Here is a 17,983-nt window from a genome sequence, read left to right on the forward strand (position 1 = left end):
AGCCGCCACAGAAAGCCAGTGCATTTTCGAGAGGGAACCTGGGACACTTCAGCACTTTGGCAACCTTACCAAGGACATATAAATATAAAGGAAGTGCAGAAAAGGAAATATGACACCCAATATTTGAATAGGGGAAATAGCAGAATGCATGCAAGTTATGTTCAAGTCTGCAAGTGTGCCAAGTGAAATACATAGGATAGCCCTGGCAGGAGAGTATACCAGGAAAAGTCAAGTTTGCAGGTTTGTCAAGTGAAACACATAAGAAAGCCCTGGCAGGAGAATATAACAGACAAACTCAAGTTTGCAAGTGTGTCAAGTGAAACACATGAGGAAACCCTGGCAGAGGAGTATACCACGCAAAGTCAAGTTTGTAAGTGTGTTAAATGAAGTGCATGAGAAAAGCCCTGGCAAGAGAGTTTACCAGACAAAGTCAAGTTGGCAAATGTGTAAAGTGAATCACATGAGCAAGTCCTGGTATGAGAAGACACGAGGCAATCCCAAGACTGTGAGAAAAGGTTACATTAAAGTGCAGAATAATCCTGGCAGGGAAGTACACCAGATATCTTGTGAAATTGGGACTAACAGCCAAGTTGTTTTGTATACAAGTTGCTTTTGTTGATCAGAGAATTCCAAGGAAGACTCATACCCTTAGGAGTTTAAAATATCTTGAATTGTTTGAAAAGTTTGGGAAGGGAGCAATCCCCTGGAACTGTGAACATTATCCATTGGGAACTTTTGTGTTGGAGTTACGCCATTCCTTTTAAACTTGAACATTTGTGCACTTTCAAGGCCATAGAAATTATCCTTTTCACCTTAGAGTTAATTTAAGTATGTGAGGGCTTGAATAGTATTTCGGACAAAGTACATTTTTGCTTTGAACATCTTGACATTTGACAGACAATTCGTTTTTGGTTGAGGTATGGAAACACCTCTTAGAATAGGTACAGCGATGCATTTCCCAATCCCCTTTGTATTCTGAACAAAGATTCATGACCAAAACTATGAGTTCTATCTGTCTGAGTCTCATTCCTGGCTCCTCACAGTAACAACACAAAGGGCCTTCGCCTCAGTATCAAGGTTCATCAGTATGTTTCCTGAAGGGTACCCACGTTCAGCCAGTCATCAGGCAAAGGCAACAATCTCCACTAATCATTATGCCTTTAAGACTTCTTCTGAAAAATATCTGAAGAAATGAGCATTGTGGTCAGATGGAATACTTCTATTGGGGTTTCAGAACGCTGTGGATTTAGGGCTCAGACTTTTCCAGAATATTGCAATTCTCCATTTTATATGGCAGTTATACTGTATTCCAACATTTTAATCAAGGCAGGTTATTTTGGCACTTTCAGCATGAGGTTGTGGTCCTAAATCCAATGAGTTCCAAAGTGCAAAACACATGGCAACTGTATACATCAACTTCATCCGGAGGTCCATAAATATCCACTTTCAACGTTTCACCACCTAGGGATGATCATTCACAACTCATGCCATAAGCCATTAACTTTAGCTTTCAAAATAGTACATGCTTGCAGGTTTTCTGAGCTGTATGACATTTCAGTAGCTGTCAATGGTCACTAAAGCAGACTGGTTCATTCATAACAAAATCCATAGTTACCTTTTCAAATGGAGTTTTTAATGAAGACTGGCATCTGGGTTACACTCACCAATGTAGCCCAAAAAGGTCTTCTTCTTCAAATTGTTTCCCATCCCACAGCATCCAAATGCTACTCCCGTGCAAATTAAAACACATTTTTCAAATGAACAGAATCAGCCTTGCACAATATTCTTTACACTTTCTGGATAGGGGAAACGTCTTCTCCCCACACCATAAATATTTTCTAAAAAGCAGATTCAAATGGCATATGTCCCCAGTCTCAATCTGCCTTAACCAATATTCTGTAACAAGCCTCAGTCATGAACATGTTCATGGAAGACATTCTACTTCACCAAAATATTAGCAATCCACTATTTTATTATGCCTGTTATTCCTCCCCAGACTTATCTTCATGGTGCCACCTAAAACGTAATAAATCTGGGTGAGCATTTAGAGATGACTGTGCAACAGAGGTAGAACAGACTTCCTCATTTAATAGAGGTAAGGATACCAACACTTTTTCCATCACATTTTCACCACAATTTCTCCAACTCTACTACTTCCATTAACCAGAATGAAGGCTGCTGCCACATGAAAAACTCATGATATGTGAATCCTCGGAATCTCACCCACTTTCTTCTCTACTTATTCAAGATCTTAGTGAGATTCTGATTTTATCCCACCTCATTGAATTTTTTCTGGAAATCTCCCAGTATTTTGGGGGAGAGTAAACAAGGCACATATAGTTGACAGAAATACATTTCCACAAGGACATCCTAAGGGGGACCAACGTTCGACACAATGCTTGACCTTTGCAGGCAAAGTCTTGTAATCTATTATATAGTTTCAACCAGAGTTTTCCTAATGCTAATAATAAAATACCTGTCTTTTGCCAAACCGAGTTCTAACTCTAGAATCAAACCCTTTACACAGGTGTGTATTAGCAGACATATCTCACATTTATCAAGACAGACAGGAAATCAGATTTAAGAGAGAAAGTATGCCTATCCCATGGTTGCATGTGAAAATCAGATGCAAGTCATCATAAAACGCTGCCCTGGCATGTATTCTAATTTTATCTGTTTGTATTTGTTCATTAGAATTCATCTGGTCTTTTTTGTATAAGCGGACCTCTCAAATCAAACAGGTGTAATGAGAAGCCCCAATTTAGTCTGTATATTTATTTCCATGTGATTTTCTGTACACATTAAGTGGGTAGGCTGAGAAAGGTTAAGAAACTGTTAGAAATTAATGTGTATGTTCTTGTTCTGGTAAAAATGATTATTACACACTCTGAACATCAACATTTGTGGTGCTTCAAAGCTCACTAAACAACCAATTATTTACTGTGATTCCGCCACACAGGTCAACCAGGAAGTCCCACTTGAGAATGATTGTCTGCTTTCAAGGCCAGGACTCCATAATGATATATGATATGGCATTTATAACGTGCCGATATAGAAGTGTTTCAAGGCGCGATGAGGCAAGGTATGGGGATCAGAGGGAGGACAGAGACAGCGATCTTACTAGGCCACGTGACATTGAGAACACGCAAGTGCTGGGGACGGGGAGGGGGAAAAGTGCCAGTTAAGGAGAGGGGGGCAGTGCTGTACATGGGATCAAACAATAACAAAAATTGCAGCCAGATGGTGGCAGGTGCAAGGGCAGACAGGAGGTGTCCAAATGTGCAGGGGGGACTCTAGGGCTACAGATACAGACCCAAGTGCAGGGATTGCCAGGAGGCAGTGCGGGAGTGCAACTGGGCAGTCAGGGACCTGGGCCCAAAAATTAGAGGGTAGCCTGGTGACCAGTGCAGTATCAGACGGGAAACCAGCAGGGGAGAGGAAGAGAGAAGGCAGAAGCAAAGAGGGAGGTCTTGAGGTGCTTCTGTAACCGGAGATGGTTCTCCTCAAGTTTCAGAGAGGCAGGGAGGCTGTTCCAGAGGGAGGCCCCAGCCGAAGAAAGATATCTACCACCAACTCGTTGCTTGGAGAAGCAACTGACCCTGAGGGAGTTGGAGGTGGAGGAGTAAAGAGCTCGAGTAGGAAGGTATTTACGAAGAGAGAGTTGGAGGTGTTGAGGACCCAGGTCCAGAAGGCCTTGTGGACAATGCAGAGGTCTTGAACCTAATCCTTGAAGCCACAGGGAGCCAATGCTGGGATTTCAGTGCTGGAGAGATATAATCCCTGGGCCTGAGGACAAGTACCAGTCTTGCAGTCCTGTTCTGGATGATTTGAATAGGACGGAGAGTAGACGCAGGCAGATTTAGAAAGAGGCTGTTGCAGTAGTCCAGTCTAGAGAGAACCAGAGCTCTGGTGACAGTGAGCTTCTGGGGGAAGGAGAGGAAAGAAAGAATACCTCTGAGGAGGTGCAGTTAGTAGTTTGACTTTTTAGAGACATCAGAGATGTGAGGAGAAAAGGAGAGTGTGGAGTTGAAGATGACCGGAGGTTCTTAGCCTCACAGGTGGCAGCAGGAAGAGGGCCAAGGGAGGCCGGCCAGAGAGTGACAGGAAAGGAGGGTGCGGGTGTGCCAATGAGGAGAATCTCTGTTGTAATGGCCTTAAGGCAGAGATAGTTGGTGGCACACCACTCCTGGATAGCAGACAGACAGTCAGAGATGAGAGAAGGAGAAGAGGTGGTAGAGGGTTATAAATGCTGTATCATATCATATCAGGGGAGCCTGAAAACAAGCTGAGTGTTGTACGCATAGCAATGAAAGGTGGAGCAGAGAGCAGCAATGTGGTGGGCGAGAGGTGCCAGGTATTGGTTGAACAACCAGTGTGAGAGGTTGGACCCATGGGGAACACCACAGGTAGAGAGTGAGATAGAGGAAAGGAAGGACCCAAGTTGGACCTGGGTGGGTCGATCAGAGAGGAAAGAGGTCAGCCAGGCCAAGGTATTATCGGTGATACCCAGGTTATCACCGAGATGATTGAGCAGGATGGCATGTTTGACCGTGTCAAAAGCAGAAGACCGATCTAGTAAGATGACGACAGAGGGGAGATTAGAATCGATGTTAGAAAGAAGGTCTGCACAGATGATCAGTTGAGCAGTTTCCATGCTTCTGGCTGCTCTGAAGCCAGACTGATGATTATGGAGACAACCAACAGATTCAGTGTGAAGATTGAGCTGGGACATAGCCAGCTTTTCCAGGAGTTTGCCCAGGAAAGGAGTGCTGGAGATCGGGTGATAGTTAACCGGGCAGGAGGGATCAGCTGAGAGTTTCATGAGAAGAGGGTGCACAATAGTGTGCTGGAGGGGGGATGGGAAGACTCCAGTAGTGAAGGAGTGGTTGCAGAAGTCAGCCAGGGCAGGAGCGAGTGTGTCAATGTGGTCCTACATGGTCTTGGAAGAAAAAGGAAGAACCTGTTAAGACAAGACTTTCATAGATCATACTTGTCTAGAAACCTTGTCAGGGGAGAACAGATGAAAGGCAGAGAAAGAGGGAGGGGAGGTGGCCAAAGGGGGGCCGGAGGTAGAGGATAGAGTAGAGGGAGGAGGAGGAGAGGACGAGAGGGTGGACAGAATGTCCTGAGTTTTAGAGATGAAATGAGAAGCCCGGACCATGCAGAGTGCCTGAGAGGGCACTCGAGAGGTAGAGACTGCAGCAGGATTGGCCAACTCCTTGCAGATTTTAAAGAGTTCGACCGAGTTGTTAGATGCTGCAGAGACATGGGCTTGGATGTAGACTCTCTTCTTAGTACAGACAGAGAGCTGGTATTGCCTTTGGAGCAGGCAGCAGGACAGTTTGTTAGAGGATGCACAAGAAAATAGCCATTTCCTCTCATCACCCTGCACATACGTTTAAGTGTGATGAGGTCAGAGTCGTACCACGAGTTGCACTTGGCCTTGGGCTTCAAGCAGCTGCTCATGACAGGGGCAAGAAAATCAAGAGTATCACAGATAAAAGAGTGGAGCATGGAAAAGGCTGTGTCAGGATGTGAGACAGCCAGAGGAGAAGGAGGGGGTGAGAAAGTGGCAGCAAAAGCCTCAACTGACACATACTTCATTGGTCGGATGACCAAGAAGGTAGGTGGCAGTGCTGGAGTTGGCTTAGCATGAGAGGTAGAGAGGGAGAGATTGGAGGAGAGGTTAAAGTGATCACCAAATAGCGCTATTGCATGACAGTTCCTGTTATTAAAGTTCAACATCAGTTAGGCATTGGCAACTCAAGGTGCTCGTTATGGGATAGAGCGTGAAATGCGCTATTGTTGCCTATGTCGCCTAAGTGGTACACAAGCAATGGAAACTATCGAGCACCTATTGATTCTGTGTGAAAGTCTGCAAAATATCAGAACCAGTTATCTCAAAGCTTACAACAACAGCTTTGAGAGCACAGAACTTGCAGATTTATGGATAATATTTTTAAATTGCTCTGACCATAACTTGATTTGCTCTCTTGTCAGATTTTCTTGGAATTGTATGGCCATTCTTAAAGCATTAACTAGTGATGTGCAATACTCTGAGGTACTAACACATCCTTTTTATCCATGTGAGTTTAGCTGGATTCTATAAGATTTTAATGGTTTGTAATCCTATTATTATGATTATGCATCTGTTGGTTTTAATATAAAGTATTTTAAATTGTATAATGAAGTCTATCATTGCCTTTTAGAAAAAGTGTTGTTACCTTTTGTAAATGTTATTGTTGTTTTAATGTTTATGTGTGATTGTCCTATGTTGTATATACAAAGCCTTTTGGCTGAAGGTGTATTAACAATAAATACATATGGAGAAGGTTGCCAATGTTAAAAGACTTCCGGGGAGAGGTACAAATCAGAGATACGCCCCGCAGAGGTGTAGAAGGAGCCCGATGGTGGGGGGGCAGAAGACCAAGGAGGAGAGGGCAAGTTATCCAAGGAGGAGGCAGTGGGGTTAGGCAAGAAAGCCGAGGAAGGGAGAGAAGGGACAGCAGGAGAAGAAAGGACATTGATAAGGCGCAGGAAGCATCTATCAAAGAGGAGAAGGTTGGCCTGAGGGCCTTGGACCAAGATGTTGCCATTCCGGTAAACATTAATGATGACCTTAGAGGAGTGTAAGGAAGCCAGGATAGCCTCCCACCGGGTGCCACAATTAATGGGAGAACAGAAAGGAGAGAACACAGAGACCATATGAAGAGAGTCCATTGGTCTGGCCAAGGAACGACAAAGAGGATATCAGTGAGGGTCTGTCTGAAGGAAGCACTGATGTAGGGGCCAGCGATAGGGAAGCCTTGGCCGGAGACCAGGATATCCTTTTTGAACTTCTTCCTACCAGACTTAGTGAGGAGAGCAGGATAGTCAATAGAGAAGCAGTTTGAAAAGATAGGAAAAACAGAGAGCACCATACAGTAGGTGACGGGAGAGGAGAGATGAAGAGGGGTGGAAGGGAGAGGTAGGGGGGAGACACTAGGGAAGACACAAGGATGGGTGCAAGCAGACGAGACAGAGAGGAACCAGACACTTGTAGAAGATTTAGCTAAGTAGACAAGAGCTCAGATGGAAGAGCAGGCAAAAAACACAGCAGTCCGGTAACAAATATGTTCTCCACTTGCCCTGCAGAGCCATGGTCAGGACACTAGCAGACAGTGCAGCATGTTATCCACCACTTCCAAGAAATAGAAAAAGAATTTTTTCAGTTGTGTGCAGCGACCATCTATACAGTCTCCCTATGTTAACAATGCTAGAAGTTTTTTAAAAAAAAATACTGTTTCTAGCACAGGGTGATAAAAGTATACTAGCATATATTTCTACTGCTGGGATTAAAATGATACTTTTTCTAATGCCAGTGATAGAAATAGATGTTGTTCTATTTCTAACTTGGCAGATTCCCTAGGTCCAAAATCGCATGTAGAGTTTATAGTGTCACTGAGGACCTGCAAATGTCCCTTGGATGTTAAGGGTTCTATTGGGATGGAAATGAGCCTATCCCACCCCCCTAGGAACTTTCAGGAATGGTGAACACCATATGAGGTAATGTAGTGTACACGGGGGGAGTAATCCGCACTATTATGCACCATGGTAGCACCTACAGTGGATATGTGGCATTAGAAGACACATAGCACACAACTCGATTCTGTATTAGGCCCAACACAACAGGAGCTTGCATACTGTTCATGAACCCAGCTCACGAGGCCCAATCTCATTAAAACAGAATGGATCTGCAGAGCCTCGTTCCCACATAGGTTTACTTCCCCCTCGTCCCTTCAGTGTTGCATATATTTATTATCTTTCAAAGGAATGCGCCCTGCAAGCACGTTAGACAACACCATGCTCTGCACTGCGCCCATTCATCTTAACTGAACTGCCAGTAGACCGCCAATCCCCTAACAGGCAGTCTGGAGCCAGCCCCACACCCCTGACTCATCGACCTCACCGTTGCCTTCCCCGATCAGCAAATGACCGGCCTGTCCTGATACAAATCAAGGGTCCACAGAAGATCTAAACATGCGCCGCTGTATTTCCTTAAGCAGTAAAACGCATCTCTTGTAACACGAGGTACGGGGAGAGATAAATTAAAGAGCAAAACCCCGGGTGGAAGCCATGAGTGCGGGAACTGCGGTATTAATGAAGCCCTGAATGTGTGGGTCAGCGTGACTGTATTTTATCCTCCCTTCCCCTTGGCACCATTACCCGTGCCGCCCAGGTGCCTGCCTCAATGATATAGTTACCAAGGTTAACATGTTTAGTTTAGACAGAAAAAATGTAGTCTATGAGTGCCCTGACCTTCACCTTGAGGATGAGCCCAGCTGACCCACGTGGATCCTGATCGACGAGGAAGAACCAACCAATTACACCCTGACATCCCCTATGGAGCAGGACCATGTGTAGGGTGTCTCCGATCAGTGGCACCAATTAGTACTGTACGTAATGATGTTTTTTCAGGCTTTTAAGCCCTTGTTCATAGCAGGACAAGTCAGAACGCTCTTTGCTTATATGTGTATTCTGTACAATTAAACCTTGTGCGTAAAAAGGGACTTGCCTTAAGTTCACACACATTTCACAAACGAAGATCTGCAAATATATATGTGTCACTTTCTAGGATTTTTTTCACAAAGGCAATATTTAAAGGCTTGTTTTACTAAACATAAAAAAACGCTCTGAAGCATTGAGTATTCTGTACATTTGCATAAACATAAGCATTCCTTGTTTGTTAGCATATGTGATGTACCTGAATTTGTAATAAATCCGTTATTGAGAAACCTCTATTCATAGTCACAATTTAATGCAGGCTTATCTTTAGTAAGACTAGAAAAATGAACGACCTGCTGATCAGCTGATTTCATTATGTTTAATTCACAGATTATCGATTTGATTTTCTAATGAAATACCATATTTTTTCTTACAGGATTCCTTAAGGATCTCAAGAGATTATTTTGCAATCCAGTATTCACTTTGTTCATGGCGCTCTGTTTGCTGCAGTTTGGTAGCTTTGTTGGCTACTCGACATACAAACCAAAGTACATGCAACAGCAGTTTGGCCAATCGATTTCAAAGTCTAACTTTCTAACAGGTAAGCCATCTGTGCCCTTTTGGTTTTAATAAAGCATACTGCAAGTCAAGAGTACAGCCTAATATTGTATGCATGCATGTATCGGATTTATAGCCTGCAAACCCAACTACAAGGTAATGGAGTGATGTGCAAAAAGTAGGAGAATACTGAGGCAGAAGGGCAGGGAGAGATGGAAGAGGAGAAATGACGAGAGGGTGAAACGGTGAAGAGGACACATCCGTGGTTGTATGGGCAACAGGTTGCTCCTTAATGACCAGTGTCTTCGATTGGTTCCTGAAGTGCCAGAGAGATGGGCCCAGTCTGATGTTCAATGGTATGTTATTCGAGACTCTGGGTGCATAGCAGGAGAAGGCCTGTTTCTTGGTTTTTTCCTTTTTTAATATTTACCGCAGAGTTGTGGATAAATCTCTTTGTAGAAATACTTGGGTTTTTGGAAAATAGATTAGTGAGTGATGCCCTAATGTCCATGTCGTTTTAGCAGGTGATTTTAACTTTTAGCTTGCGAATATCCCTCAATATATGTGTCCAGAGAGGTGGATGACATGTAGGTTATTCCTGACTGTGATAACAAAGGGCCTCATTGCAAGGTTGTCAATCCAATAGCAATGGTACTGGGCTGCTTGCCGGTCCCGTTTTTACCGGACCGGCAAGCATATCATCTGGTTAGATCGCTGCATAAAGAATATAAAGAAATCTGCAGGAAAAAGAAAGACGTGGAGAATAAGTGAAGGCAACTATTAATGGTAAAAAGGCCTGTATGTATGTTTTTTCGCTGGGTTTTTTACCGCGATTTGTTTTTACTAAAAAACCCATTGAATTTTTTTTTATTATTTTGGGGGAGTTACCTTCCAAAGCTCCCATTTTCTTTAATTTGTAGTTATTCCCAAACACCCAGACCCCATATATATCCATATATATAATTTACCAACCCCCCCTAAAAAATGTGATGGTTTTAAAAAAAAAGAAATGTTCTTAAATAAACCCAGCAAAAAAACACCTTGCGATGAAAGGATGTCATACCATAAATATAAAATGCGTCTTTTTGTAAACTAGGACATTTTGCTCCACCCAGAGATGCATACAATGGTAGACATGTGAAACCTCATTTTCCAATTTGTATGATAAACCCTTATCATGTAGGGAAGGTATCGGTCCAAAGTATGTTTTATTGTCCACAATTATATTACCAGCTATAAGTAGTATGACTGTAGAAGTGGATATGACCATGTCATTAAAGTGCAGTAAACAGGCACAAGAAATTGATGCAATTTCCTTTAAATCAGAGCCCACAATCTCATGGAAGCATTTTCACGAAATAATCTCTAATTATATGGTCCCAGAAACAGGAACAGCACAGAGATCATGACGGTATATCAAGAAGGGTTATTGGAATGAAGTGGAGAAATATTGTCTGATTTCCTTGGTAGGCACAATTGTACAAATCTATAGAAAGGCAGTGCACCAATATCCTGAAATCTGGGTCATGTATTATGTGACCTTCAGGCACAATTTAGAGATGGAGTGAGTATCTTTGACTAGGTATTAAGCTTTTCTTTGCCTGAAATATCCAACTTTGTAAAGCAATCTTTACATCTGGTATTTGCGGACTTACCTATCCCTTATGTAGAGCTGTGGTGTAATCTAATTAAATTGGGGTTTCCAATAAATGATTTATTCATTAGCAATTTGAAATGGGACTACCTTGCTTTAGTCTATTGTGGAGTCGACGGGGAATGCACTAAACAGTTTTTAGTCTCAAGTGGGGTTAGGCAAGGGTGTGAAATAGCCCTTTTTCCTTTTATATATAAACAGATTGGCAATGGTATTGGGAGAGCTCATGATTGGTGGACAAACTCTCTATTTTGCTCTTCACAGATGAAGCAATTTTAATCATTAAGACTCAAAAAGGCCCACAACATACCCTAAGTATTTTTGACAGTATCTGTCTTGATATGGGTCCGGTGATCAAGACCTCCAAGACTAAATATCTCGTATGGTCGGGAAAGAAGTCTTGCAATATCTGGTTATGTCATAAAAGCACTCCACTTGAGATAATTGCATATTCTTATTATTACTTAGGAGTTCACATTAATGAAAAAGGCCCTTGGAATGAACCGTGTGAGGATAGTGATCTCACTTTAACTAGACAGGGCTCTTAAAATAGTTTTCCAGTGTTTCGGCAGTATGGCCATTGTGCCCACCCTGCATGTTGATGGAGAGCCATCACCGCCTGCAGCATTATTTGGAGCAAATCATGGGGATATGATCATCTTGGATTACTTGAACAGAGAGAAAACAAACTCATGGCATCACTATTTGCCCGCCTCTTAAATTCAACTATTTTCCCACTTTGGCTGGAGTTATGTGCTCATGGTATTGTTTTTGGAGACCGTTGCTCTACTGGAAAAGGATCTGGACTAATGAATACCTAGTCTATTTTTACAGGGCTTTAAGAGATGTCCTTGACCATTACAACTCTTTGCAATTAGCCTGCTTTAGGTATATTCAGAAAATTGTTATATATATTAATCATCCGGGCTTTTGGTATAATGCCTGTTTTCCATTGAGGTGGTTGTTTCTGACAAAGTTCGAGACAACCATTGTGAAGAATGTTATTATAAATGTAAGATTGTAAAGATTTTATCTGAAAGCCTGATTGCAAGATATTTAGCAAGACAATGTATGTAAGCCTGAGATATTTACATCAGAAAATTGAGGACTTTAAAGGGAAGGTTTTGTACATGAAATTTCATTTGGGAGTCTTACCATTAAGCATGGTTACATGAACATTATCAAATAACTCAAGTGATCAATGTAACTCGTGTTTATCAGTTAGAGAAGACATATATAATGTTCTTATATTTTGTCCTGGTGATGTGATATCAAGAAGAAATTGTTTGTTCCCCATGTTTAATTATAGCAGCAGAAAAACTGTGAGAAAGGCTCTGATTTGTTTACTCCTATGCCAAGATGACTCCACCTGGTGGTAATTGTGCAATAACTAAAGACATCTGGAGCATTAGAATGAGAGTTGCATCATTAAGTGTGACATGCTAGTGATTTTGTACTTCTTATTTTACTAATATTTTAATATTTCCCTCTTGATTTGAGACATTTCTAAGGTCATGTTGTTATATATACTTATGTCCAATTCCATGCATTCTGTTCCAGCAGAACGGAGAACGTTTGTCTCTTCGTTCCACCACGGAACGCATTGTTCATTCCCTCCCTGACTGCCCCAGCCTCCGGGGGCCGTTAAATAAAGCTCTCACCTACCTCAACGGTGTCGCACTTTATTACAATTGGCGACGGGGCTCCTCTTCCTGCGACACCCGGCCCCGGGAGCTCCACTACCGGTGCCCCAGCCTGCCTCCGGCGACAACGACGGTCCGGCAGTTTTTACCCTCTTGCCGCCGCCCCCATCGCCCCAGTCTTGCTATCTGTGGGGAGGGGGCCGTCCGGCAGGCCACCCGGCAGACTCCAGGTACCTGATCGATACAAAGAGGTACAATTTTATATTTTCTGTGTGTGGATCAACATATGCTAACAGCGCTGCAGTGCATCTTTTGAGCGCAGTCCAACGGCCGTTCGAGGAAAGGACCTCGCAACGTGCCCTGCGTGCAGCCATTTTGTCTGGGCCAGCCCCAGTTCTTCGTATATCTCATCAGCTGTCCCCAGCGACCGCCCCAAGGCTGTGCACCACGACGCCCCCACAGGTCGCAGGGGGCAGAGAACAATATAAAGAGATCAGCTGTTCTCAGCCGCCGTTTCAAGGCCAAGTCACACAGCGCCCACATAAGTGCTAGGGGCAGAGAACCTTAAAAAAAAAAAAAAAATTTCTGGAAAACCACATAAGCTAATCCCGGCTACCACAACAACGCCACACACCTCAACGTTCCCCGCAATTTCAAAAAATAGTGAATTCCAAAAACTTTGAGATTACAAGTTGTGCAAATCTTCATACTCTAGCTAGCCCCTTCATCCCTAAACATGCAAAACGTGCCGCATCCCACCAAATGTCTTCCTTGCCCCGGAATCACAACCTGCCCCTGGGAGCAATGGCTGGACAGCTTCCAAATATACCTCAGGGCCATTGGCGGAAGTAAATTTAGCGACGACCTTAAGGAAGCGACCCTTCTGAACTGCTTAGGAACCGAGAGCCTCAGATATTCAGGGCGCTCCCCGAACCAGACAGCACAAGTGGAGATAGCAACCGGAAGTTCGACACTGCATTAACAAAGCTCACCAAGCACTTCGGCAGCAAGATAAACGTAGTACTAGAAAGATATTAATTCTTTTCTCAGAAACAAACGAAAGGTGAGCCTGTCGACGCATATTTAGCCTCCCTCAGAGTACTCATGTCCACGTGCGAGTTCACAGGTGTCAGTGACGAGTACTTGAGAGACCAGCTTGTCCTCAATGTAGCAGACCCTCGCATACAGCAAAAACTATTGCAAACAAAAAATCCTTCGCTGGACCAAGCCACTGAGATAGTGAGGAGCATGGAATTCGGGGACCGTTGTATGAAAGAGAGGCAGGTCCTGAAGGAGGGTGCTGGAGTGGAAGTGAAGTATGTGGAAGGCAGTTCCGACTACGACCAAGATGGGGCATTAGTAGCGGCTGTAAAAAATGCCCCCCAAGGTACCAGGAGAAGTTCTAAAAGAGGTAGAACATCAGTGTACGATAATCAAAATCCCACGAGTTGTCAAAAGTGTGGATGGTATAAACGCCATGTAGCTGGGAGGACGTGTCCGGCCAACAATGTTGAGTGCTATAAGTGTGGCTAGTTACGCCACTTTGCTAAGCTCTGCCGAAACACCCGAGGGAGACCACGTGGATCTAGCAACGGCAGCAGGCGACTCATCAACAGATATGGGTCCGTGAAAACAGTGGACTATGAGCAAATGTCAGACAGTATGCTATCTGTCAATCAGACGCACCCACAGGTACAGATTCTCACAGTCACTTCCTTCCAAGAGGCGAATGGTCCATGGGTTAACATGTACGTCAATGACATACCCTTGAGAGTGATGGTAGACACCGGATCCCCATATACCATGGTGGATATTGAAACCTTTGTAAAGGTACTTTTTGGCAAGATCCATGACTTACGGAGCTCCTCAGTAAGAGCCACTGGGTATGGGAAAACACCCATTGACATCATGGGATACACCTGGGTCAAACTCAAATTTCGGGACAGACAAACATACTGTAAGTTGTTCGTAGCCAAAAACGGGTCCTCCGTAGTAGGATGGGAAGAACAGGCAGCCCTCCAAGTGAGAATCCATCCCGGAGAAGATATCCCCATACTGAGTGTGCTCAAGAACGATACCGACATCAAGGCTAACTTGGCTGAACAATTTCCCAAAGTGTTCTGCGATAAGATCGGATTGCTCAAGGGCTTCCAGCACAGAATAATATTAAAAAGAGGTGCCGTTCCTGTGGTCCATCGGGTGCGTGGTGTGCCCTTTGGGACCAAGGCGGCACTCAAGGATGAACTCACACGCCTATGCAATGAGAACATTATACAACCCATAGAGAGTTCTGAATGGCTCGCCCCCATCGTCCTTGTAAAGAAACCTGACAATTCCATACGCATGTGCGTTGACCTAAGAGATCTAAACAAAAACATATGGGTTGATGGACATCCACTTCCCAATATAACAGAACTTCTTTCAACCATGGAACCAGCAAGTTTTTTTAGCACCTTAGACCTCTCCTCGGCATACCACCAAATTGCCCTAGATGACAATTTGAAGGCCCTCACTTCTTTTGTCACACCCTTGGGAGCCTATATGTTCAACAGAATGCCGTTCGGGCTTGCTTCGGCCGCGGCGGTGTTCCAGAGACTCATGTCACATCTCTTTGGAGGTCTTGATGGAGTACGATGCTTCCAAGACGACATTCTTATATCAGCCAGAACCGAGGAAGATCACGATGCCAAACTGATGGGCGTGCTACGGATAATCCAAAGAAGTGGACTCACCCTCAAGTTAGAGAAATGCAACATAAAGTGCAATCAAGTCTCCTATCTTGGCCACTCCATCGATGCCAGAGGCATCCGTCCCAAGAAAAAACTACTGGACACAATATTGAGCTTGGCTGAACCCACCAATAAAGACCAGTTGAAAAGTTTTTTAGGAATGACGGAGTTCTACTCCAAATTCGTCAGCAACTATGCTAATAAGACAGAAAACATGAGGAAACTCATGAAGAAAAGTAGCAGATTTCAATGGTCCATAGATTGCAAAAACGAATTTGAGAGTCTCAAGTCGGACATCAATCAAGCTCCAGCTTTAAGCATGTTTGATTACAAGGCTAAGACAATAGTGTCAGTGGATGCCAGTAAGATCGGCCTTGGTGCGATACTAGAACAACAACAGAAGGGCAATATCGTGACCATCGCATTTGCATCAAGAGTGCTCAGGGATGCGGAGTTGAATTATTCCACCATTGAGAGAGAAGCCTTGGCTGTCAAGTGGGCCTTACAACACTTCAGAAATTTAATTTGGGGTCTACCCATTCTCTTAAAAACTGATCACAAACCTCCTGTCAACATCCTACAATCCAAAACGCCACACCTAATATCCCCTAGAATAAGACGCTGGTTCCTGGATGTGATGCAATATAATCTTCAGGTTCTATACAATCCGGGCCCACTAAACCAAGTAGCAGATTGTCTCTCCAGACTAACCACCATTCAAGACAAACCAGACACTGAAAATGAAGTTCAAGATGAAGACATCATAGCCACCATTCATTCTACTATTCCCTCCAATGAGTGGACATGCATCACCAAAGCCGACACGGAGCAACAAGAAATCAGAAGAGCCGTAATGAACGACTGGGAAGATATCAGACAAGAGTTGGCAAACTTCACCCCATTCAAAGATGAAATATCCATTAACGACAACCACATCTTGAGAGGTAACAGAATAATTCCAGCCGTAGCACTCATAAAGAAACTACTTGAACTAGCCCATGAAGGACACTTGGGAAGGAGTCTCACAAAGAACAGGATAAGGGCTAACTACTGGTGGCCCAACATGTGGAAAGAAGCAGAAGAAACAGTAAAAAACTGCAGTGCCTGCGCTTCCAGCGACAAATCGAAAACCTTAAGAAAAACACCACTTCAGCCGGTAGAAACCCCCAAACACATATGGTCAAAGCTGGCCATAGACATCATGGGCCCTTTTGAAAATCTGGAAGCTGAAAAAATATTCATCATCGTGATCGTGGACTACACTTCCAAATGGACCGAATGGGGTGTGGTAGAAACCAGCGCAACCATGAAAAAAGTCATCGACTTCTTAACAGAAATATTCAACAGGGAAGGTGACCCCAGAGACATAGTGTCAGACAATGGGTCCCAGTTCACCTCGTTGGAATTCCGCAAAGAAATGCATCAACCACATCACCACATCACTCTACCACCCTATGTCCAACGGATTGGTGGAAAGAATGAACAGACTAATAAAAAGTGTCATCCAACTAGCCACAGCCAATGGCATGCCATGGAGAGAAACCCTCAAGGAGGCCCTGCTCGCATATAGAACAACGCCGCATTCCACCACCAACTCAGAACCTTTCACCTTGATGCGTGGAAGAACAGCAACCAACCAACTGAGACCAGCATGGATTTTCTTAGATACTGGCGAAGCAAGAATAAACACAGAACAGAAGGTGGACATGGAACAAATACATAGAAATATAAAAGAGAAACAAAGGAAGTACAAAGATTACTATGACCATAAGAATGGAACAAGACAATTGACACTACAGGAAGGTGACTGGGTCTGTGTCAGAGAACCCAAGAAGATACTCAAGGGCGAATCGAAATTCAGATCCCCACAAAAAGTCACGCACTGCCACGGAAAGTCTGCCACTTTAGAGGATGGGAAGAGATGGTCCCACGACGATCTCGTGAAAATAACGAATGACAACCACAGACCTAGCACTTCCAAAAACAACCACATTGATACTCAGTCGAGAGAAGATGTGAAAAGAACAACCACCGATACCTACAGACCCAGTACTTCCACAGACTCACACGTTGGCACAAGCTGGCACAGCGAACACCGTCCCAACGATGAGAGATCCTCAGCCAGAAGCCTGTCGAGAAGGAACCACATCATCATCCAGAATTTCAAGAATGATTTTGTTTATTATTGATCAGCATCTGTTCACCCCGTTCACCCTGCATTTTCTTTTCCCAGTTTCCCCCCCCCTCCTTCCCTATATTTTTTTTGTTTCCATAGATAAGGAGATGTTATATATACTTATGTCCAATTCCATGCATTCCGTTCCACCAGAACGGAGAACGTTTGTCTCTTCGTTCCACCACGGAACGCATTGTTCATTCCCTCCCCGACTGCCCCAGCCTCCGGGGGCCATTAAATAAAGCTCTCACCTACCTCAACGGTGTCGCACTTTATTACACATGTCACATGTTTTTATGCAATTTAATGGCAATGCCGGCAATACATTGATCTTTGACTGACTGAAGACAAGGACGTTGACTACAGAGCTTCCTCTTGTAAGAGTATTCTTGGAGAGGTGTTTAGCGCCATGAGCACTGAGACTGTGTACATCCCAGGCAGTGGCCCAGAAGGAATGTTGAAGGAACACACTCAGCATTAAAGGGTACATTCTAGCACCACAACTCCTGCACAGGTTCAGCATGCATGCACCATAAAGCACATGTTTTGTGAACACTCTCTTTGTGGCACCATAGAGATCCCCATGTGGAAGTGGTGAACACGAATCAATGTTAGCACTTGCCAGACCATCACATCAACCAATACTCATTTGACCTGTCCGTCTTGCTGAGTGACTAGTTCCCTCTTCTTCTGCCTCTGCTCAACAGCCAATGGAACCTACTGCAAATCCATAGTGCAT

General features: G+C 43.9%; 1 protein-coding gene across 1 annotated transcript in view; it reads left to right on the top strand.

The window, feature by feature from the left end:
* Positions 1–17,983, top strand: part of LOC138513505 (solute carrier organic anion transporter family member 1B3-like) — a 636,965-nt gene that overhangs the window by 267,644 nt on the left and 351,338 nt on the right. The window contains exon 8 of the mRNA XM_069628420.1: positions 8,921–9,085. Coding sequence (XP_069484521.1) covers positions 8,921–9,085 — 165 coding nt within the window. The remainder of the gene's footprint in view (positions 1–8,920; positions 9,086–17,983) is intronic.

The sequence above is a fragment of the Ambystoma mexicanum genome, chromosome 12 (genome assembly GCF_040938575.1).
Source record: "Ambystoma mexicanum isolate Mex_15411 chromosome 12, UKY_AmexF1_1, whole genome shotgun sequence".
In the NCBI taxonomy this organism is placed as follows: domain Eukaryota; kingdom Metazoa; phylum Chordata; class Amphibia; order Caudata; family Ambystomatidae; genus Ambystoma; species Ambystoma mexicanum.